Here is a 24,345-nt window from a genome sequence, read left to right as displayed (position 1 = left end):
GTAAATGAATCTTCTGTTGTAGGGGTTGTATATTATCTACAATATATAAATCTTGTATTGCATAATAAGAAATACCTAAAAGAATTCCCTCTCATATTCCTCAGAATTTAAGCACCACATAGATAAGCAGGCAACTTCATTTTTTTAAAATGTGATTCAAAGTCCCCGGAGGATTAATTAGACAGTAATTGTACAAATGTAGATTGTCGTGTTGTCTTGTTTGATTATGTAGGTTTGTTCGAACAGTGCTACCGTTTTCCCAGGAATTTCAGAGAGACAAGCAACCTAATGCACAGCCGCAGTATCTACATGGATCAAAGGTTAGTATTTTTCCATATTTGTTCTTTGTTTGTGACAGATATTTGAAAATGACACTGTAGCTTATGAACTATTAGAACTTACACTGTGTTTTTTTAATGTAGTCTACCTTAAGCATATTTAATGTAGTCTACCTTAAGCATAAATGGTATGATAAAATTATTTTGATTCTCAAAGATACACCTTGTATAAGTGAGGGTTAACATACCAAGATATTGGACTGTTTCAAGCAAAGCAAGCAAACTATGGTTGGGCCATAGTAAATAAGCTTTGGGCTTGTGTGTTCCCCCCCTTCCTCTTGCTTTTCTGATTCCCTTCAATCCTTCCTGATTTGAACAAACTATAGTTTGCATTAACATCAAAATAACAGAGCAAACTATAGTGTGCATTCAAAGCAGCATTAGAACCCATGATTTCAAGTTTAACAACAAAGAATATATCACAGAGCATCTGAAATGGACCTGAACATTGAACAGAGGGAAATTTGGAGGATACAGACTCTCTGTGTTAGAACACAAAAGTAATTACTCTTTATTCAGATTTTATTTAAAGTACTATGTATGAGATATAACCAATCACAAATGACTGAAAAAAATAGGCGTTTGATATAGAATAGTAGCACTCTGCGTAAATGGTTAGCCCAACATCCACTTTAATTGTACAAGGAGTCATGAAGCCAGGCCTACCTAAAATAGTAGTCTAATTGAACCCAATGAAACTAAATCTGTATTAAGTGAACAAGTGCCCTCCCCCCCCCAAGGAAGACCAGTCCAGGATTTATTTGGCAAACAATTACCTTGTGTGGCACCTGAGTTTTGATTATTTGACTATCTTACATGCACAGCCTGTTAACTAATCCACATGCAAGTCTACTCTATGGTATTTAAGAGCTGGACTATATCATAGATTACTTGCACACTGCTGCATATACTACAAATGATACATTTACCTGCTGTGAGGTTCAGGTAGTACACTATCACTGTAGTCTAGAATAGGCAGCTAAATATTTAAATTTTAGGAGAAACAGCTAGATACTACAATAGTAATCAGCTTAACACCTGTACACTTTTCCTTATAACTGCACAAAAGTGTTATTAACTTGAACCATTCATACTATTTCACTGCCATGTAATACAGTATGTATATAACATTAGAAATATGTAGCTGGTGCTTTTAATTACATGACAATTTTTGAAAATGGTAGCACTCCTAGCAAAGGCAGGGATGGGGAACCTGTGGCCCTCCAATGTTGCTAGTCTACAGTTCCCATCATCTTTACCATTAGCTATGCTTGCTGGGGCTGATGGGAGTTCGAGTCCAGTAGCATCTGGAGGGTGACAGGTTCACCATCCCTGAGCTAAGGAGGTAAGAGGAAGAAACTGCAGGACAAGACTTCAAGATAGACAGTGGGGAAAGCAGGATAATCTCTTCCCGCCACTAAGAGACTTATTGCCCTTCTTTCAGTTGATGTCTTCCAAGAAATAAATTAACCTGTGTGGATACCATTTCTTTTCCCCCCCAGTTTGTTTTACAATTATTATTTTTTCTCCTTCAGTATGTTTATATTCATAGTTGTTAAACCACTTTTGAAATCAAGGGGAAGTTTCAAAAGTGTTCTAACCTTCTAAGGAATAGATTATAAAACACTGAGTACTTTGGTGGCATGCTAAATCCCAGCTGTTGATTCCTCTCTTGTTGTCCCTTGCCATGCTTTCCTAGAAAAATCAAGGAGGCTATTATATTTTCCTCCTATGTGTTTTCCCTCTGATAAAAATCAGATGAGACTATTTAGCTTTGTGTGCTGCAAGAAACTGTGATTCAGGGATATGATTGGATTCAACAGTGCTTTCTTGAACAATCCTGAAGTAGGTTTAAATATACATATTGTTATTCACTGCAAAACAGGTGTGGTGACATGTCCCAGTTAAGGGTGTCTAATTTACGGCAGATTAACTTACAGACATAGGCACAAAATCCTGACTTTTGGAACTCAGCATGGTGGGCTTCTTAGATGTTAAGGGATTTGTAATTATGGTGGCCAGTTGGACACCATCTGCAATTTTAATTTCAACTCCTTGGACAGGCTGTGTCTGCTTGTTGAAGTCTTCTGAACTACATGATTCATTTTTTGCCCATACCTCTCCCTTATCTTCTGGTGTAATGCTTTGTCTCCCTGAACTCTCTCTTCTTTTGCGCCACCATATATGCAAGCAGCCATAGACAAGGATACCAACAATTATAAGAAGCAAAACCGTGCTGGTTAGCCATATACCCACTGCCAGATCTTTCTTCTTGTTGCTTGTGGATGCTGGATCTTGTTCAAGGGTGTTAAAAATTCTGCATTGGTCACTGGATGGGTTTGCTGACTGGCATGTTACACACAGAATGTAAGTTGTTAGTGGGATCAGATTCTCAATGACAAATGAAGAACGACTAGCTGGCACTCTCTCTTTCTGAAAATGTTTTCTGGTATATTTCGACATTTTGTCCCAGTTTGGATTGTACATGATACTGTAAAAGCTGTCAGTACAACTTGCCATTTTGGGCCAGGTCACCAGGGCTGTACTTCCTGTTATATTTTGTACTGTTATTCCCATTGTGATATCGTCCTGTCAGTATTCCACTTCAGCAAACAGTGATTGCCCTCAGAATTCAGGAGATCAAAAATTTTCAGTACGCAGATTTAAGAGGATAATGAGCAGTGGAATTCTGAAATTTAAGGAAAGAATAATTATTTGAAAACATTATCTGTATTCCTGAGAGCATTTTTCAGACAGTAATGTCGTTTAATAGTCAAATAAGATAAATATTTGTTGTTCAGGCATTTATTTATTACGTTTACCTTTTCTTTAAAAAGCCAAGCAAAAGGTCAGAGAGACTTACATGGAGCTTCCAGTGGCCTTCCATCCATGAACCAATCAATAATTAATTTTTTTAAAAAAATCTACAGTATTGGATGTTCTCAGGCTATTTAGATTCTTGCTTCGAATCACTCTACTATTGGAATCATAAGAATGTATAATGGACAACTTTTGGAATGCCTTTCTGTTTGATTTGAAAGCATATTTCTTAAAAAGTGGGATTATTTCAAAGTCATTGACTTTAAGTATCTATATTTTATTGATGTTTCATTGGACATCTAACCAAATTGGTCATTGTTTCATTTTCCATTCCTGCCCCTTGCGCTTCTAAGCCAAGGCAATGAAAAAAATGAAGCTTTCCACAAGTATTGTTGAATCCAGTTTTGTTTATGGAAGAGAGGAGCTGTGGGATATAAATATAATAAGTAAATAAAATAAACATTTGCTATGCCACATTACGTGCTGTTTAGTATTTAATGGCACAGTGGTATCTGTATTAGTACCCTCCATAGAAAGTAATAGTGTAGAACTTGGTAAGTTATCACTGTGCAATTCATACCTTTTTAAAGTCGCTAACTATCACATGTTAATTTGAAGGGATATGAACTGCACTTCAAAGATAAAGGATTTTGCTTTCAGAAAAAGGGATAGCCCTTGTTTAGAATCGAAACATTTTTATTGTTGTGGCAACAAACAGTAAGTTCTTGGGGCTAGTTTATGCAGCATTTCCTGCCTACTTTTCTCCATGTTCAATCTCACCTGAGTATGCCTATACATGTGAAAATATTTTGCTACTTGATTCTGTATTAGAGCATTGCATATTAGTCATATTTAAAATAAATGTGCCAAGGTATTGTTCATGACTAGCAATCTGCAGGCAATAACCCAAATATTTCATGCAGAATCATTCATAGTCACCAAAAGTAAACAGTTTTGTATTGTTTCATTGAATTATACTTTTAGCCTAAGATACAATTTTTTCTTGAAACTAGTTAAAAATATTATTGCCTATAGCTGGCATTTTAAACTTACTCATTTGGGACCTATTTTTTTTAACAGAGTTAGAGTGTAAAATTGCTGCCTAAATCTCACCAATAAGTTTGAAATGCATTAGTTTAGTATTACAGAATTACTACATTTGTTGATATTGTGAATGTAAATGGGAAACTTATCTTATTTAGATTCAGCAGTAGACTAGGCAAAGTCAAATTTCAATATAATATTGAAACAGCCCAGTAAATAAAAAATAAGTCCCCTGAGAAATGATTTCTCAAACTCTCCTTCAGAATTTGTGAATTTTAGGTTCTTTGGAGGAACACAATTTTTGCTCAAAGCTGAAATAAACAAAAGTAGAACATATTGTAAAATTTACCTTATTTTCAAGAAGGTTAAACAAACCCCTGATAATTTGAAACAAATCATCTGTCATTTTTATAAACTTAACAGTAGTGACAAACCTGCTGAGATTCACTGCTATGTTGAACAAGCCCGGTGCATCACATGCAGTAATGATTTTTTCTCTCCAGATACAACATTGCTTTAAGGCTATAAATGTACATTTGTTATTTTATTTAATATTACCTAGCTGAACTGTGCCTTTTTATAGGTAAGATTAAATGTATGTGATTTGATGCTTCCTGGTGAGGTCCTTCTATCTCCTTTCTTATCAGCATAGTCTTCAAACAAAACAGTTCCCTCCCCCCTCTCTCCCTCATTCATATATACACACACCCTGAGCTTCTGCCGGAAGGAAGGGCGGGAAATAAATCAAATAATAATAATTATTATAATGCACACACGTTATGCATGCACACACTCTCTCACACTCTATCTCTCCCTCCCTCTCGCATATTCACATACATAGAAGTCACATGCTTATTTTAGTGAAATCCTGAGGTTAATGCCATATTTTATTTATCAATTTTCAAAAATACATACGTACCATCAGTGTAAAAATCCCAAGGCTTTCATCAGATATTGTGGGGGGAGGGATAAAGGCTATCCTTTCAGGTCCTCCTTTGAACAAATAGTTTTCATCGTGGTCTATGGCTGCCAGTTTCTCGCTAGCAGATTATGTGAACCAAGTTCTCATTATGTGACACTTGTAGTTCTCTTCATGCTAGCACATGAGGCCCTCTTTGTTATCTTCTTTCTACGTTCAGGAGCATCCTGTCTCAAGTATTCTGTTGCCTAGGTTTTCTGAGAATGGGAAAAAAACAGTCTTCATTTTCTCTTGCTTGCTTCCTGATACAAATTGGAGTGCTCTAGTTAGATTCTTCTTTTGTGTTGTCTGATTTGCTGTGCAGCTGATGCAAGTGAATAATGCTCTGTTCTTCAGTGACATCATTACTTAAACTCCTGGGCTAGGGGAGGAGGGGATGTAGCTTTTGGAAGAGCATTTTGGCTTGATTATCTTGAATGAGCCTCCATAAGATTGCCACTATTAATTCTTTCTTCTGTATCATCAGTTTAAATTTTTTTGCTGCAATTTTCAAATTTAACCAACTTTACGCATTAGATTTAGTAAGTTTACATAACATTTTTGATAGAAACACAAAATTCTGATTGGCATATTTTAAATTGTTTTGTACTAATTCTAAACTTTTTAATGCTGACTATGTGATGATAATATTTTTCTCTCTAGTGAAATTTTTTCTCCTTTACCCACTTGTTCCTCATATAGCTTTTCTCTCCTACTATAGATCTTTACATGAACCATTCATATATTTGTGTGTGCGCGCACACACACATACTCGACGTATAAAAGGGAGAAATACAGTTTTAAATCAAGTAGATGTGCAGCCACATCCTTTTGATACATTTTTAGAACCTTTTTTGTAACTGTTTGGAAATGCTTTGAAGTCTTTAATACAAATAAATAAGAACCACACTTAAAAATTGAAGTTGCTGTATTATGTTTTCTATCCTCCAGCAGCCAGGTTAGAAATGGGGAAAGAAAGGGAAATGATGTTTTGTAGCCAAGTGCATATCCAGAATGTTACTAAAACCTTGTCTTATAAATTAAATGTAGAAACACGTGCTGTTTTAAATATCCTGTCACTATGATAAACTTTTTCTGTGTGTACATGTACTCTTCAGCACTGAGTGTGCTGTTTTCCAGCAAGCGTTCATATACAACTTGATTTTTCAATCAAATGTGATCCATTAACAGGATTTATTCATTTTAACCAAAATATTTTTATCCATCGATTTGGATAATCTACCATTCTATCAGTTACTGTAGTTCCCAGCCTACAGGAGAAAAATGGCAGTGTTTCAATTGCTCTTAAAATAGCTGTTTTACAAAGTTGTAGGGTTGCAGATGGCACTTTCATAGGATATAGGTATCTTTTTATTTTGTTTTAGTTTCTTACATGTATATCCCACCTTTCTTGGAATTTAAAGCAGCATACACATGGTTTCCAAGTATTCACCCATCCAAGCACTCACCAGACCTGGACTGCTTCCCTTAACAAGGTGGTGGCTTCGTCTGTCTTTATACCATACTCTGGAAATCTGTATAATGGTTGCCCACGGGCCAGCAGTCTACAGCTGCCATCCTCAACGAGCTTACCAGAAAGCAAATCACATGTAAAGTACAACTTCTATAAATACAAGTATTTAGGATCTGTCAATATAGGCCTAAAATTGAGAAAAGTATAAGTAATAATTGTCTGGATTGCAGCAGGGTTCTTGCTTCAAACTTGATTAATAACTCTCTTGGAGATAGATTTTTTTTTAAAGGTTAGATGGGTTTTTTAAGGATCCAGAAAGAATTAAAAAAAAAAACTATGATAGCATTATATGCTGCTTTATTTCCAGAATGGGGTGTGATACAGCCAAAATAAAGCACTTGTAATCCCAGTGATTTAAATCACAGAGTTAAATACCTGTGCTAATTCTCTCCAGTGGAAAAAATTAATGCTGCAATCCTGTGCTCACTTTCCTAAGAGTAAGCTCCATTGAACACAGTGGGGCTTATTTCCGAGTAGACATACATAGATTGCATTGTTAAAGTGCTTCACTTTAGTTGGGTCATGTCTATGGATTTAAAAAATGGCAGCAACTAACTTCTTGATCTGATAAATGAAGTTCTATTCTGAAATAATAGATCATGATAATAATGCTGTTCAGATATACAAATCCGGGATACAGCTATACAGTAAGCTTTTCCTCAAACAATACAATAACAATTGAGAAAGATGCTCCCTAATTAGCCCTCAGTTTTGTTATATTTTTAATAAGCTAAATGTCTTCATCCTCAAACAACAATTTTAGATAAGTCTCTCTCACTGCTATATTACAAATGGAGTCTGAGGCTGATCAAAGTAACTTGTACAAGGCCACCTACAGAGTATATAGCTTCAGCAAAGCTGAAAGTCTAGCTGCATCAGACACTACATTTCACTATCTTTTGTTTGCTGATAGTGAATTCAACTTATCCCTAAGATCTATAGCTAGCCTCACTTTCTTGATTCTGCTGTATGCTATGCAGAATGGAAAAAGGCATCTCTATACAATTAAGATGGAATGCTGGTCTAATAAGTTATATACAGCAACTTTGGTTCATTGCTAAAGTTGATGGGTACTTTTTCCTGAAGTATGCCATGTAAACATAGGCTTATTGGGCTTTTGTATTACAGTACAATATAAATATAAAATAGCAGTCAACAATGGAATCAAAGATTATGCATACCGCTTAAATCATATACTTTCAGTTAGTTAAAACATAATAAAACTACAAAGCATCAAACAAGGTGGATTGCAGTTTCAAAGATGTAAAAACCATATTGCAGCCTGTGATCAGAGCAATATGCCACATAGTGAGGCCTAAACTCCCACTCACTGATATTTGCAAAGCACTGGGCAGGCTTTAAGCTGTTTACTATAATTTCCAGGATTTTCTGCTGTATTGTGTATTGCAAATTTGAATAAACAAACTGCCTTTAAAAATAATCATTGAGTCTTTAACCAAATGGTCCTTGGGTTGTTTTACTACTCTAGTTTGGTAAATGATGTAGTTTTCTCTTTTTAATTAACGAGGGGAAAGTCATTTTCTTTGTGAGCCATCATTGCCAAAGTAGATGGATGCACAGCTAATAAAGAGCCTTAACAACTGGTTTTGTAGTGGTTCCAATAAAGACAGGAACTATGGGTCCTGTATATGAGTACCATAGGAAATATCTGCAAGGGTTTGACTTCAAAGACTCCCAGATTTCTAGACTTGATAATCATTATTAGAATATGTTGACAAAAATTCTTCACTTAAAATTCTGCTTTTTATTTTAGTTAAATGCTTCAAAATAGCTAAAATCATACTACACCTTATTCTGGGTTTTTTAAAATAAAGTTGTATGTTTCCTTTTATAGGTGAAACTGGGATCCCATATTTATCTTCTCTTTAATTTGAGTGAAAATGTTTGCTCAGAAAAATAACTGTTGCCCATGAGAGCATCTGTGGACTTGTAATGTAGGAAGAAAGGCTGCCAATTTAGATTTGTATGTGTTTGTTTATTGTTCCTCTTAGGCTTTGAATCTGGCCTACTCCAGCATTTATAGCAATTACAGGAACTTTGTTGGCCCCCCTCATTTCAAAGTCATCTGTAGACTCCTGGGATATCAAGGCATTGCTGTGGTAATGGAAGAGTTAATGAAAGTCGTCAAGAGTCTGGTACGTTGACCTGCACACTGTTCTTTATTTCAGTATTGATTTTAAGGGAAGCAATATCAATGTCTCTTGTTCAGTTCAGTGAACGTCTAACAGACATTTACCTGACTGGGTAAGTACAGATAACCACAAATGTCTGAGGTACAAATTAAAATTGTTTGAGAAAAAGCAAATAACAGGCTTTTTTAGTCAAGAGGCATGTATCAGTGCCTGATGTGTCTGATTCTCGGAAGCATCGAAATCACACATTTTAAAATTCAAAAGGACCATATGAGTGCCATGAATGAAATGAATTCTTGTTTTAATACTGGGGAGAGGAGAAGAAATGTAGATGTTTATACCTCCAGAGGAAACCTGTGTCCCATGGGCCAGATTTGGCCCTTGAGGCCATTTTCTCCATACTATGACCACGTGCCCCATACCTGACACCATATGTGACATTAGGTGTAGGGCACGTAGAGATGAAGCTGGATCGGCTATGTGACAGAGTTCCACGTGGGGAATGCGATCGTGCAGCTGATCCCAGCAGAAAACAGGGTTGAAGGCACTACCCATCAGCTGATGGGTGGTAAGTTCAAGCCTTGTGGATCAGCTGCACAACCAGCTTCTCCCTGGGGAACTCAGTCATGGAGCCAATCTCTGCAGAAAGCAGGTTTGCCTACCTTATGCCCAGCATAAGGAAAGCACCGAACATAGGGCTGGCAAAGCCCCTTACGCTGTGGTTCCCAAGCTGGCTGCTGGGTGCTTGAGAAGTACTACGCAAGGGACTTTGATGGACAAGCCACCTGTCAATCAGCTGACATCATAATGACATCAGGTTACTGACAGCTGGGTTGTCCTGCACACTTGTCAACGTTGGCCTGCATGGATGGGGACCAATAAGGCTCTGGCCCCCCAGGACGAAAAGGTTCCCCACCCCTGCCCTAGAACTTAAAATTATTTGGAAATGAACATATGTTAACATCTTGCTATGCAGAACTCTTTGACATGCACTGTTCCCTTTGTTTACCCTGCTTTTCCTTCAGAGGTGCTTAGGCAGAATATCTTAGGGTTCCCAAGCATGCTCCCATTCAGGCACTAACCACACTCAGATGTGTGTTTAGGTCGTTCCCTCTTTTAATATCAGATTAAATGCTACATCCTTGAAATGTTATGTATGTACATGGCTGAAATACAGTGCCTTGCAAAATTACTCGGACTCATGACCAATGCTCTCATATTACTGAATTACAAATGGTACATTGTAATTTCATTTTGTATGATATTTTATTTTGGAACACTGAAACTCAAAATCAATTATTGTAAGTTGACATCGGTTTTATGTTGAGAAATCAGGCAGGCTTTTGGGGTTGGCTAGATTTTATCTTCATTGTTTTTAGATTTTTAATGTCTAGGTATTGTATGCCTATTTTGTACGTCGCCCAGAGTGGCTGGACAGCCAGCCAGATGGGCGACTAATAAATTCAATAAATAAAATAAATAAAAATAAAATAAATGTTTGTAAGAAACATAAAAAACTGAAACACATTGCTTGCATAAGTATTCAACCCCCACACATTAATATTTGGTAGGGCCACCTTTCTTTGCAATAACAGCTTTAAGTCCTTTGGGGTTGGTATGTACCAGTTTTGCATGCAGAATTTAGTCCCCCTTCCCCAGTAATTAAGCATAGGGGGAAAGTGGGACTTTCCCCCTAAACGCTGCACATTGGGGGGTCCAGATTTTGGGGGGCTGGCATCTTGGGAGAGAGAGATTAATTTAATTTACAATCCCATGTGGCAGTTTGGCTTAGACAAAAAGATCTCTTTCACACAAATGGGACCTTTTTTCTAAGCCTACATTTCTCAGCCAGGGGGAGAGGGAGATATAAAGGAAGGGGAAGTTTAAATGGCAGTGTGTGTCAATGTGTGTGTCTAGAGAGGATGTCTGGATGTGTGTGAATGTGGTGTCCCTGCCCATGTTTGGCTTTGACCTCATCCATCATTGGCCCCCAGCCAGTACTAGTGTGTAGCCCCTGACCACTTTCCCTTGAGGGAGTGTGGCCATCAGCTTAAGAGAAGGTTCCTGTCCCCTGTCTTAAATCTTGTGTTAAAGCAAAAACCTCAAGTTTTTTTACTGGGTGAACATCTTTAGGTAATCATGCAAGAGGAAGTGTAAAACTGCGAAGTATTAAGTGGTGACATTAAATATAAAACTATCTCAGTTTGCAAGACTTCTCTCTTTCAAATTTATTTATTTATATTTATTAGATTATTAGTCGCCCATCTGGCTGGTTGTCCAACTACTCTGGGTGACGTACAGAATAAAAACATACAAATACATTAAAACATTAAAATCTCAACAATATAAAAAACAATCCACCCCAAAAGACTGTCTGAAGAGCCAGGTCTTCAAGGCCTGGCGGAAGCTCATCATAGCGGGGGCATGACAGAGATAGTTTGGGAGGGAATTCCACAGAGTGGGAGCCACAATAGAAAAAGCCTTCTCCCTAGTCCGCACCAGTCTAGCTGTTTTAACTGGTGGGATAGAGAGGAGGCCTTTTGAGGCTGATCTTGTTACGTGGCATCCTTGATGAGCCTGGAGGCGCTCTTTCAGATAAACTGGGCTGAGACCGTATAGGGTTTTAAAGGTCAAAACCAACACCTTACATTGGGCCTAGAAAATAACCGACAACCAGTGCAACTCCTTCAGCACTGGCGTGATGTGATCTCGCCGGTGGCTGCCTTTGATCAGGCAAGCCGCCACATTCTGTACCAATTGCAGCTTCCGGACCGTTTTGAAGGGTAACCCCACATAGAGCACATTACAGTAGTCTAGGCGAGAGGAGACGAGGGCATGTACCACCGATGGGAGCAGATGGTTGGGAAGGTAGGGGCATAGCCTCCGTATCAGATGGAGTTGATACAGTGCTGACCGGCTTACAGCCAAGACCTGAGCCTCCATGGACAGCTGGGAGTCGAAAATGACCCCCAGGCTGCAGACCTGGTCTTTCAGGGGCAATTGTACCCCATTGAGGACCAGGCCAACATCCTCCAACCCTCCCTTGTTTCCCACAAACAGTACCTTGGTTTTGTCGGGGTTCAGCCTCAGCTTATTCCTTCCCATCCAGCCACTCACCGACTCCAGGCACTTGGACAGGGTTTCTACAGCCAACCTCAGTGAGGACTTGAATGAGGGGTAGAGCTGCGTGTCATCTGCATACTGGTGACACTGCAGCCCAAATCCTCTGATGATAGCCCCCAGCGGCTTTATATAGATGTTGAATAGCATTGGGGAGAGGATAGAACCCTGTGGCACCCCACAAGTGAGAGGCCAAGGATCCGAAACCTTGTCCCCCAATGCCACTCTCTGGTACCTACCAGAGAGGAAGGAACGGAACCACTGCAATACAGTGCCCCCTATACCTAACCTCTCCAGACAGTCTAGAAGGATACCGTGGTCAATGGTATCAAAAGCCACTGAGAGATCAAGGAGGACAAGGAAGGAGCATTCGCCCCTATCCAGCGCCCTCCTCATATCATCCACCAAGGCAACCAAGGCCGTTTCAGTCCCATGTCCAGGCCTGAAGCCTGATTGAAATGGATCCAGACAATCCGCTTCCTCCAAGTGCGCTTGCAACTGCTTTGCCATCACCCGCTCAACCGCCTTGCCCAAGAATGGCAGATTTGAGACTGGGCGAAACTTGTTCAAATCTTGGGGATCCAAGGAGGGCTTCTTTAGAATCGGTTTCATTACTGCCTCCTTGAGGGCTGATGGTATTACTCCCTCTTCCAGGGACATAAATCTTCAGTGAATATTGTTCCTGACTGTTACTTCTATAGTGGGCAAAACAGAAGAACAAATCCAGCAGTGCGTATCTGTGTCATACATGATTAGATGCGAAATTAAACCTAAGTAGCATCCTCTTGGTATGAATTACATTTTGTAGACAAAAGACATTAAAAAATTGTCTCTGTGACAGAACACACGCACACGCACACCATAGTAGTGTTTGTCTGGAACTGACAAACTCTTGTCCCGCTTGTGGACTTCCCACAGGCATCTGGTTGGCCACTGTGAGAACAGGTGCTGGACTAGATGGGCCATTGGCTTGATCCAGCAGGTTCTTCGGTTCTTAATTGCTTAAGTCTCATATAAAACTAGTAGTTATTTCTGGTTTTTTCCTTTATGTGGGAACATTGTGTCTGCTTGTGGATGGGGGCTTTCCCATTCCTCCTCCTCTTCCACTGCAGTCCCTTGAACACAACCCAGAATCCCTCATCTGGCAGTGGGAGAGCTGATGTGGCAAAAATTAGGGGGAAGTTGCTTGAGCAAGCTGCCTCAGTCTGATTTTGGGCAAATCCCACACACACAAACACACACATACTGCAGCTCTAGATACCACCTTCCATGTCTTTTGTGGTGGCCTCCCAAACCTCAAGAGAGCGTTTGAATTGACTTTTTTTAATTGTTCAGAAATTAGATCCCTAGGATGTATAGGATACAGATTTGAAGAAGAAATCACAAGGGAGCTCACATTTTAAAAGGAAAATCCCTTTGAAGTGTATTTTGCACCAGTGCATTAGAGGAACTCTGTAGAAAAACAAGTAATTAGTGTTTCATCAGCAAAAATATTTGCATTTTACAGTCAACATGATTAGAAATCAGAAAGGATTTAATATTTCACATTGAGCTGCATGAATGTTGTTCAAATCCAGAAAAGCTGTGTAACCCAGTCTTGTGCATGTTTACTTTAATTGTCTTGTTGTTATCAGTATGAATTTGCAGATCTTTAGTGCCTCTTGTATTGATGGTAGTAAATGCAGAGGCATCGCTAGGTCCCTGAACTCCAGGCACAGGCTCATGGGACACATTTGCATAAAATTATTTTGCATATACTAATGCCTATGTATTATATGCACCTTTAGGCTGACTGAGAGGGAAACCCTTCTTGTAAGCAACGGATATATATTTTTAAGGTTTTAAGTGGAGGAGAGGGGGAGATCCAAGGTTCAGGTCTTCTGGGACACTTACTAACTAACTCCTTGGTAGTAATCTACTTCATGTTTGGTACACAAATAGTCCTGCTTGTGGGAATAAAAACATGTATATAGGTATGTAGAAACATTGTGCTTACATCTGGATTTCTACATGTATGTACACTTGGAAGTCATGTTCACACATTACAGTGTATGCGTTCTTTACTCCACTCCACTCCCCTACAAATGTCATGTATGAAGCAGCCCTTTGTATTTGGAATACAAATATACCAGCTCATGTGTATTCTGAATCACAGCCTGACTTCTATTTCTTCAGCAAAACTAATCATTTGTCTTCTTGTAGCTCCAAGGCACAATTTTGCAATATGTGAAGACCTTAATGGAAGTGATGCCGAAAATCTGTAGGTTGCCCAGACACGAGTATGGTTCCCCAGGTAAGTTACCTTTTCCATCATGTTATTCCAGCATTAAAAGCCAGTTTGGTTCCTTGGCTTTAGTACATTATTTAATAAACAATTTAGATTAGCAAATACAACTGAACAATGATGTTTTCACATTGTCATGCACTAGGGCAGTGCATATTCAGATTTTCTTGACATATATTTATCAGCTGGTGAGTGGAAGGTTCAGTCTTGCTGGATGGTGCTTCGCCAGCATGTTCCCTGTGGAGAATGTGTGGTGAAGCAGACCCCGCAGCCAGCAGGACTGAGCCCTCTGCTCATTAGCTGGTCAGCAGCGGCTTCAATCCTGCTCAGTTTGGCTGCATGCACTTATTCTCTTGCTGCAGTGCAGGACTGTTTGAAATCCATTTTGCAAACAGCTCCACAGTGCTCTTTAACACTGTGGTTTTTGAAGGCTCAAAGAGCAGCACAGGGTTATTTGCAAAAGAGCTTTCAAGCAGACCTGTACTGCACTTAGAAGTTCTGACAGTTGGGGCTTCAAAGTACAGCATTACCTGACATCACTATTGTTGGAAGTGAGGCAAGAGCAACTCCTGTTTTGTTCTTTATGTTCTTTATGTTATGTTCATGAAGGGAGATAGAGTTAGGGTCCTCCAGATGGCTAGGCTTGACTACCTTTACCTGTGATGCTCTGACTGACTTCCTTCCCGTCAGACTGATATGCTTAGGGAAGCTTATCTGCCTCTCCTCTTTCCGCCCTTTCCTTTCCTTCTCTCCTTCGACTGTCAGAGAGAGGAGGCACCTTTGACACTGCTCTCTCCCTCCTGAGCCATGAGGGCAACTCCCAAACCTGGGCGTTGCACCTCCAACTTAGTTAGTTAAAACTAGGTGTGCCTTTCCTATCTACTATGTATTTCTATAAATAAAGTAGCTTTTCTTATTTTACTAAGTCTTAAGTCTCAGTGATCTCAATGCAGGGTAAAAGCCTGCTTTCTTAGGTAGATGCACACACTGGCACACTGCATCTCAGACTGTTGGCAATCTCTGCTAATATCTATACAGATTTACTTAACTATGACATCAGGTGATTGACTGTCCACTTGTCAGATTTGGCCCTCTAGGGATGGGGAGATGAGGTTCTAGCCTAGCAGCCAGAAGAGGTTCCCCACCACTGCAGTATGTAATGCTCCTGGCATCTGGAATAATGATATAGTTCAAAGCTTGTTTTATTCAGTTGGTGTCTTAGCTTTTTAACACAAGTGACCTTGGTAGAGGAGCTGCTGCTGGGAGGCCACTTCAGAAGAATTATCACTGAAGAACCATTATTGTTTGACCATGATTTTTAAGGCTTACATAACATAACATCTGCACTTTTAACATGAATGAATCATTGCACTTTGTTCCTGGCTTTGAGTATCTTTTCTTCTCCTTCCTGTTCCAAGTATTACTTAGCCTTATTAGAACTCATTTTAACTAAATTTATATTTTTTTTTACATCATATTTGGTGCTTGACTTGTATTACCAAGGCTGAACTTAAGTCAAAAAGGTTCTGAGATATTGGCTCCTGTGGTTCTCCTCTTGGACTGATTTATTGCCTCATTAGCCATTGTTAAAAAAATGTGAGGGGTTCAATTGTTAGCTACCCCAAAATTAAATGACAGAATTTTAGACAAAAGTCACATTGGTCTTTGTAAGTGTAATGGGTAGTCAAATAAAAAGAAAACTCTGCACTCCTTTCAGCCCCTGTCCCCTTGGTAGAAAGAATTTTGATTGCAAGGAAGAATATCGTAGAATAGTAGAGTTGGAAGGGGCCTATAAGGCCATCAAGTCCAACCCCCTGCTCAATGCAGGAATCCAAATCAAAGCATTCCCGACAGATGACTGTCCAGCTGCCTCTTGAATGCCTCCAGTGTTGGAGAGCCCACTAACTCTCTAGGTAACTGGTTAGGTTAGGAAGTTTTTCCTGATGTTCAGTCGAAATCTGGCTTCCTGCAACTTGAGCCCATTATTCCATGTCCTGCACTCTGGGACGATCAAGATCCAGGCCCTCCTCTGTGTGACAACCTTTCATGTTACTTGACGAGTGCTATCATATCTCCCCTCAGTCTTCTCCAGGCTAAACATGCCCAGTTCTTTCAGTCTATCCTCATAGGACTTGTTTCCAGTCCCCTGATCATCCTTGTTGCCCTCCTCTGATCCTGTTCCAGTTTGTCTGCGTCCTTCTTGAAGTGTGGAGACCAGAACTGGATGCAGTACTCAAGATGGCCTAACCAGTGCTGAATAGAGGGGAACTAATACTTCACGCGATTTGGAAACTATACTTTTGTTAATACAGCCTAATGTAGCATTTACCTTTTTTGCAGCCACATTGCACTGTTGGCTTATATTCAGCTTGTGATCAACGACAATTCCAAGATCCTTCTCACATGTCGTATTGCTGAGCCAAGTATCCCCCATCTTATAACTGTGCATTTGGTTTATTTTTCCTAAGTGTAGAACTTTGCATTTATCCCTGTTGAATTGCATTCTGTCGTTTTCAGCCCAATGCTCCAGCCTATCAAGGTCCCTTTGAATTTTCTTTCTGTCTTCCACGGTATTAGCTATGCCCCCCAATGTTGTATCATCTGCAAATTTGATAAGCATGCTCTGTACCTCCTCATCCAAGTTGTTAATAAAAATGTTGAAGAGCACTGGGCTCAGGACTGAGCCCTGTGGTACCCCGCTCTTTACTTCCACCCAGTTTGAGAAGGAACCATTGACAAGCACTCTTTGAGTACGATTCTGTAGCCAACTGTGGATCCACGTGATAGTTGTTCCATCCGGCCCACATTTAGCTAGCTTCCTAATCAGAATATCATGGGGCACTTTGTCAAAAGCTTTGCTGAAGTTGACATATATTATGTCAACAGCATTCCCAGAGTCTACAAGGGAGGTTACCTGATCAAAAAACAAGATAAGATTAGTTTGGCAGGATTTGTTCTTCATAAATCCATGTTGGCTTCTAGTAATCGCTGCATTGCTTTCAAGGTGCTTACAGATTGACTGCTTTATAATCTGCTCCAGAGTTTTTCCAGGGATTGATGTTAGGCTGACTGGTCTGTAGTTCCCCGGTTCCTCCTTTTTGCCCTATTTGAAGATAGGGACAACATTAGCTCTCCTCCAGTCATCCGGCACTTCGCTAGTCCTCCATGATTTTGTAAAGATAATAGACAGCGGCTCTGAGAGTTCTTCAGCCAGTTCCTTCAATACTCTAGGATTCAGTTTATTGGGCCCTGCTGATTTGAACTCGTTCAAAGTGATTAGGTATTCCTTGACCATTTGTCTATCAGTCTCAAGCTCCAATCCTGCCCCTTCCAATTCATGTTCCCTGGGAGGGTCATAGACCCTTTTTTGGGAGAAGACTAAGCCAAAGTAGGAATTGAGCACTTCTGCCTCTGTCATCTGTTGTCATTTTGCCATCCTCATTGAGTAGCCGTGCCACCATTTCTTTCCCCCTTTTTTCCTTGTTGGAATTGCTTGCCATTGTGCTTTTAGAATTTCATTTTTTAGAAACTCCCACCTATCTTGGACTCCTCTTCTCATTAGGGTAGCTTGCCATGGAACCGTATTTTCAATTCTTCTGAGTTTATTAAAATCAGCTTTCCTGAGGTCCAGGGTGCGTGTGTGGCTACTCTCAGCTTTTGCTTCTGTTAAAATCAAGAATTCAAGTATGGTGTGGTCACTTACCCCCAGAGTTCCCGTAATTGGCACTTCATCCACCAAATCATCTCTATTGGTTAGAATCAAGTGCAGGATAGCTGATCCTCTGGTTGCTTCCTCCACTTTCTGTAGGAGGAAGTTATCTCCAACACAAGCCAGAAATTTCTTGGAGGGGCCGTGTTTGGCAGAATTTGTCTCCCAACAGTTATTGGGATAATTGAAGTCCCCCATTACTACTACATCATGCCTCCTCGAAACATTGGCAATTTGCTTTTCAAAAGTTACATTCTCATCTTCTCCTTGATTGGGTGGTTGGTAGGAGACTCGAAGCACCACATTCCTTTTATTACTTGCCCCATTAATTTTCATCCAGATACTCTCGGTGGAACTACCAAGCTCATCTTCCTGTATTTCTGTGCAGGGATATATATTTTTAACATATAGCACGACTCCACCTCCCTTTTTATTCCTTCTGTTCTTCTTGAAAAAGTTGTATCCTTCAATTGCTGTATTCCAGTCATGGGAGTCATCCCACCAAGTTTCAGTTATATCTATCAAGTCGTAATTACCCTCCTGTATTAAGAGTTCAAATTTGTCCTGCTTGTTTCCTATGCTCTGCGCATAAGTATACAGACATCGAAGACCATGTGATTTATGGCTTGGCTTCCTTACTACATTTTTCTGAGGATTGTTACTGGGCCCTGTTAGATCTGATCTCTCTGTTCCCATTACTGTGCACAAGCTTTCATCAGTCGTTACCACCAAGTTTACGTCTCCCTCCCCCTTAGGATTGAGTTTAAAGCCCTCCAGATGAACGTCTCCATGCTGTGGCCAAACACATTTTTCTCAGTCCTTGTGAGATGCAACCCATCACTTGCCAGCAGTCCATCTTCCAGGAACCATAGCCCGTGGTCCCAGAATCCAAATCTCTCACGTCGGCACCATCTTCGTAGCCATTCATTCACACAGAGTATTTTTCTTTCCCTTTCTACTCCTCTTCTAAGTACTGGAAGGATGGATGAAAAAACTATCTGGGCCCCAAAGTCCTTGAGTTTCTTTCCTAGAACTTCAAAGTCTGATGTGATTTTAGTATCATTTGTTGCCACATGGATGAAGAGAAAGGGATACCTGTCTGTGGGCTTGATGAGTGATGGCAACCCTTCTGTCACATCTCTAATCTGTCCTCCTGGTAGACAGCACACCTGGCGAGTCCACGGATCTTCTCGGCATTTCGATCCCACACAGTAGGGAGTCTCCCACTACTAGTACTCTTCTCTTCTTGTTGTGGGGCGTGGTTTCATTTCCCCTACTTGATTCAGCTTCAGCCTCTTGCTCGTTGTCGCATGGGGTCTCCTGTAATTCTTCCACCACAGGATGTCCTCCTGTCTCATCCTCGAGTGATTGAAAATGATTCCATAGTTTGTTTATTTATTTATTTATTGTATTTATATACCACCCCATAGCCGAAGCTCTCTGGTTCCACTGGTGAAGGGTGTCTTCCTTCTCTTTTGCTCCTAACTATACCTTTCCCATGGAGTTTCCTCTACTTAGTTGTTCCCCTCCAAAGCAGTCTCCTCTTCTGCTACCACATGCTGTTGCTCTTCCACCTCCACGTCTCTTTGCTGCTGTTGTTTCAGCATTCTGTCTAAGAACTCTTTGTCTTCTCTTATACTTCTCAGTGTGGCCACCCGCTGTTTCAGGCCTCTCACTTTTTCCTCCAACAGTGCCGTGAGCTTGCACTTGTTGCACGTGTATGCCATGTTGTTCTCAGGCAAGAAAACAAACATGGCACACACCTTGCAGGTCACAACCACTGGAGTGTCCTTCCCGTTCATACTCTCTTCTACCTTTTGTTTCTTTCTAACTACTTGTTTTGGAGTGGCCTGTGCTTTGTCCTGTCCTACTTCAGCTAAACTTGAGAGTCCCACTGGCATGCAGTGCACTGTACAAGAATAATTAGTAATTATTATTTTTTTAGGAACCTCCCTGTTGAACTCTTGTCAAACTCCTGTTTGCTCTCCCTGTTTGCTTACTCTGTTCTCTCACTCTCTGAAAGCTGGCTTGCTTGTAACTCCTCTCCTGTGGACCAGCTGAGACAGCTCCCTCTGCTCTGCTCAGTTAGGAGTCAGGAAACAGAATCATTACTGATAAGTGGTGATCCAAACTATAACCACTTAACCTCTGGTCTTCCTTATCCCAACTCTCACCTAACTTTACCCTCTAGCACGCTGTTCTTCACCCTTGGGTGCCCACATGTTGTTGGACTACAACTCCCATCAACCCCAGCCAGTTTAGCCAGTGGCCAAGGATGATGGGAGTTGTAGTCCAACAACATCTGGGCACCCAAGGGTGAAGAACAGTGTGCTAGAGGGTAAAGTTAGGTGAGAGTTGGAATAAGGAAGGCCAGAGGTTAAGTGGTTATAGTTAGAATCAGAAGGCATCACATTTCTAAACAGTTCTGTATTATTTTGTTTTGGCCTTCTGGGTATCAAATTTGGCTCCTGATTTTCATAGCTTTTATCCAGCTGCCTTTTATGATGTGTTGTCACCTATACCCCCGTTTTCCTAAGATTTTAAACCTTGGGCAAAGGTTATTTTAGTGAAACCCATCCACAGCATAGTTTGTGTATCCCAGCTATGCCTCATCATTTAAAGAAAGGTGAAAGTTCCTCATGCCACCAGCTAGCCCATATCTGAAACTTAACTCAATTCTCTGTGTGAATACAACTTCAGATGATCCTCCAAGCTGTGGTTTGAGAAATCAGGAATGAGCTGCTTGTGTGAACCTTGGGCTTATGTGCTTTCTGCCATCCTTCCCACGCATCCAAAGGCAAAGTGAAAGTTTCTGGTTTGAAGGATCATTCTGAATGAGACCTGAGTGCTGAGCACCTAACCAGTTTTTTAGGCTAGGTCATCTCCAGTGTCTTGGAGGACAGGCAACTCATAAACTCTTATATGGAAAAGTAAACACATTTGTTTAGTATTTTTATATCCCAGCTTTCTCTCATGATGAAACCGAAGGCAGCATACATGGGGTATCCATGCAGAGTCGCATCTAGTCACTGACCTGACTCAAACCTTCTTAACTTCAGTCAGTTGGCTGTATCATATGCCCTCAGTCATAAGTCACTCACCATGCATTGTGCCCTATACAAGGAGGTTTGACATTCCCTCCCCCTTCCCACTGTGTACAGTTCCAGGTGGGCAACAGTAATAATGGTTTGCCAAATCCATGGTGTCGCCACCATACATATCTGAGGTTTCAGCACATATGTGGAAAGTAGGATTCTTAGGCCTAATTCCTATTATAACAAAATTCATGCTTGCTGAGTATGCAGAAGGGGTATCAGGATTGTTTCCTTATACGTGATCCTTAGCCCATGAAATTGGAGCTAAAGTTTGCACAATCTTTAACCTTAACCCTTCCAAAACTTATGTAAAGTTATACAAATCTGCATATTAGACATGCCTTACTTGGTTTCCCTTCCATGGCAGGTTGCTTGTGTGTATATGTACCCACAGTATACAAGTGCCCTTAATGCAAAGATTATGTGTGTACTCTCAGAGCTCCTGCGTATGAGCTACCCAATATTCTATAAGGGTTAGATGGCTGTTGTTGGGGAGCTCCATGGAGGCTTTGGAGATGTCAAACTGCAGTATTTTAGTTACTGTTGAATATTGCCTTCACAAGGTAGATAGTCAAAATGTATATTTAGAAAAATCTAATTTTCTGTCAATGATTGCATTACTTCCTTGTGCACAAGCTCATTTATTTTGCTTTCTACAATTCCCCCCCTCCACCTTTTCTCTCAGGTATTCTGGAATTCTTTCATCATCAGCTAAAGGACATTGTTGAATATGCAGAACTGAAAACTGTGTGTTTTCAAAATCTGCGAGAAGTGGGAAATGCTGTACTCTTCTGTCTACTCATTGAACAGAGCTTGGTAAGTGATGATTTGAATCTACATGCACTCTCTAATATTATACAGCCATGAGAGTGGCTGTATACTATTACTATAGTCAGCATGGATTTTTTGCATTCCGCAATGTTAAGTTGAAAATACCCCCATGCCATTCTGCTGCTTCCCATAAGCTCATTCCAGAACAAAACCTTACAGTACTTAACAGTCCTGAACTCAGAAACATTTGCTTAACAGCCTTCTGTGTTTTCATGGCAATACACAAAACAGTCAGAGAGAATCGAGAGTTCAGAGTGTAAAACAAGAAAAAAAATCCAGACCCCTGTTGGACTTTTTTCTGTCAGTGCAGTCAGCCCAAATAACAGAAACAAGACACGTGCTGTGCTGATCTTGTTTTAGCAGAGAGGAAGCAACATTATGAAGACAAATTATATAGTTCATATAGTCACTTTAAATATGTTTGATTTGCTTTGCACTTTTAATGAAGCATTTTCTTTTGCTTCTGTTTCTGTGAATATGTGAAATACAGCAACACTTTGCATAACTTGCACTACAAAAATCCTCCAAAACCAATTGTGGAATAATGGCACTGACTATTCTGCAGAATAGTCTCCAGTGGACATGAGGAGTATCTCAGTTTGCACAAGATGAAACAGCGGGAGGTGAAATATATTCTAGCAAAATTCTAGGTTTTTAATTGACCATACCCACCCTTCCTTAAGTGGAATGGTTTAAGCATATGAGGCTGAACACATACATGCATCTTGGGCAGGCCAAGTTTGTTTTTCCCAGCAGTTAGATTCCTTGCTTAAGTAATAACATATTGCAATCAGTCTGATTGTACATCAAATAGCACTTTCAGATTCAATCATTAATGCACCCAAAATAGAAATAGAACATGACCTCCAGTTTGAAACACAAAAGGCTGTCTTCACCATCATATGACATTGACCAATAAAAAGGCTTTGAAATTAATAAAAAATAAATTTGACACAGATTTCTAAGATAAATAATGAGAGAAATATAATTTTCTAGGTTAGATGTTCTATAGAAACAGTAGTAACACAGGAAAGAAACAAAGCGAGAAGAACACCAACAAAATACAAAACATGTAATTCTCCATCTTTGGAGATGTTGTCCTGAGTGCAGGTGTTGCCACCACCCACGAAATGCTCAGAGGCACATATTACCAAATTCTTCCAAGCTACACAGGAAGTGGATTGGACTGTGAAAGACCAACCCAAATTGCGTTTGCATTTGGACAACTTTGTAGGGCAGTCCAATATCTCAGAGAGGTCAGGTCCCCTGGTGCATTCACTATAGCTGCCCAATTTCCCTGCTTTTTAAAGTTTGATAGAAATATGTTTTGGCTATACTTGCGTATAACCACAAAGGTATTTTTTTTGCCTATTATTGAATTTTTAATGTCTTACATGTTTTCAGGTGACACAGACTCAAGTGTCAACTCCGAATCGTCTAGTGACCTTTTCAATCCATTTCCTTGGAAATAACTTTTTGAGGAAGGGGATGGCAGCTCTAGAATTTGTCATAAGAATTAAGATTCAAAATGACAGAAGCATAGATTTCTGTTTTTTCTGATAAAGAAAAGTTCTGTTCTCTTGATGCCACCTGGTGTCCAAACTAGGAACTGCAGCTTAAAAAAAGAAGATACTGGCTTGGTTCATGTTAACGGTATAAGCCTAAGCCAAACTGGCTTAGCATGAATGAGCAAGTGTGCAAGTACACACAGTGTGGCCACATCACTCTGTCCTTGCTCCTGGTGCTGCCGTGCTACCTGGAGCTAAGCCATGCTTTGGTTTTGCATTACATGTGAACCAGGACACTGTCTTTGGAGAAGTTGCTGTGAATTGCTACAGAAAAGATGAAAACAGGAAGTGTGGACTGTCAGAAATTGAAATGGATCTCTTGATACTACTTCATACTTTTTAAGATACCCTTTACTTAAAAAAGAGAGAAAAAATTGTGTGAGCAGTCATTTGTGCTGTTTTCCTAGCCTTACAGAAACTGTCCAAAAATAGATGCATAACTCAACAAGATTTATAAAGGACTAATATAATTTCTTATAGCACACTAAATTTTGGAAGTCTATCATACTGACTTACTGTGTTCTGTTATATTTTAGTATTTTGTTACCCCTTAGCATAGAAAGATACTTGCTGTAGTGTAGCCAACATCTGCTATTTTTAGATGGCATTTTTTCTTTAAAAAAATCCTATAAAAACATACAAAATTTCATTTAGTTAAGTTCAGGGAAGCAACCTTTGATCAGGATAGAAACCATCTTAAAAGAGAAAATGCAGCTATAGAAACTCTTGTTTCTGACATATATAAAGTTAGGGCTATGTGTACATTCGAAAAATAGAGGCAAATTCTGTGTTAACTAGAATTCTGCAAAATGTGGAATGTATGCAAAATAAGCAAATGTTACCAGGCATTTCCTGCATATACAACTATGCAACCATAACAGCTAGAAACTT

General features: G+C 39.9%; 2 protein-coding genes across 3 annotated transcripts in view; one reads left to right on the top strand and one right to left on the bottom strand.

The window, feature by feature from the left end:
- CYFIP1 (cytoplasmic FMR1 interacting protein 1) overlaps window positions 1-24,345 on the top strand; it is a 94,415-nt gene that overhangs the window by 53,284 nt on the left and 16,786 nt on the right. For both annotated transcript variants that reach the window (XM_061626964.1, XM_061626963.1), the window contains exons 23-26: window positions 233-320; window positions 8,707-8,850; window positions 14,170-14,260; window positions 21,741-21,871. In XM_061626964.1, coding sequence (XP_061482948.1) covers window positions 233-320; window positions 8,707-8,850; window positions 14,170-14,260; window positions 21,741-21,871 — 454 coding nt within the window. The remainder of the gene's footprint in view (window positions 1-232; window positions 321-8,706; window positions 8,851-14,169; window positions 14,261-21,740; window positions 21,872-24,345) is intronic.
- Window positions 2,268-2,915, bottom strand: FNDC9 (fibronectin type III domain containing 9). The gene has a single exon (XM_061629318.1). The coding sequence runs from the start codon at window positions 2,913-2,915 to the stop codon at window positions 2,268-2,270; it is 648 nt and encodes a 215-aa protein (XP_061485302.1).

This window comes from Rhineura floridana, chromosome 5 (genome assembly GCF_030035675.1).
Source record: "Rhineura floridana isolate rRhiFlo1 chromosome 5, rRhiFlo1.hap2, whole genome shotgun sequence".
Lineage (NCBI taxonomy): Eukaryota > Metazoa > Chordata > Lepidosauria > Squamata > Rhineuridae > Rhineura > Rhineura floridana.
The sequence above is the reverse complement of the archived record's forward strand: the minus strand, read 5'-3'. Positions and strand labels throughout refer to the sequence as shown.

What these genes read in the sequence shown, in the direction of transcription:
- FNDC9 (XM_061629318.1), bottom strand. Translation starts at nt 2,915, where the DNA reads ATGGGAATAACAGTACAAAATATAACAGGAAGTACAGCCCTGGTGACC.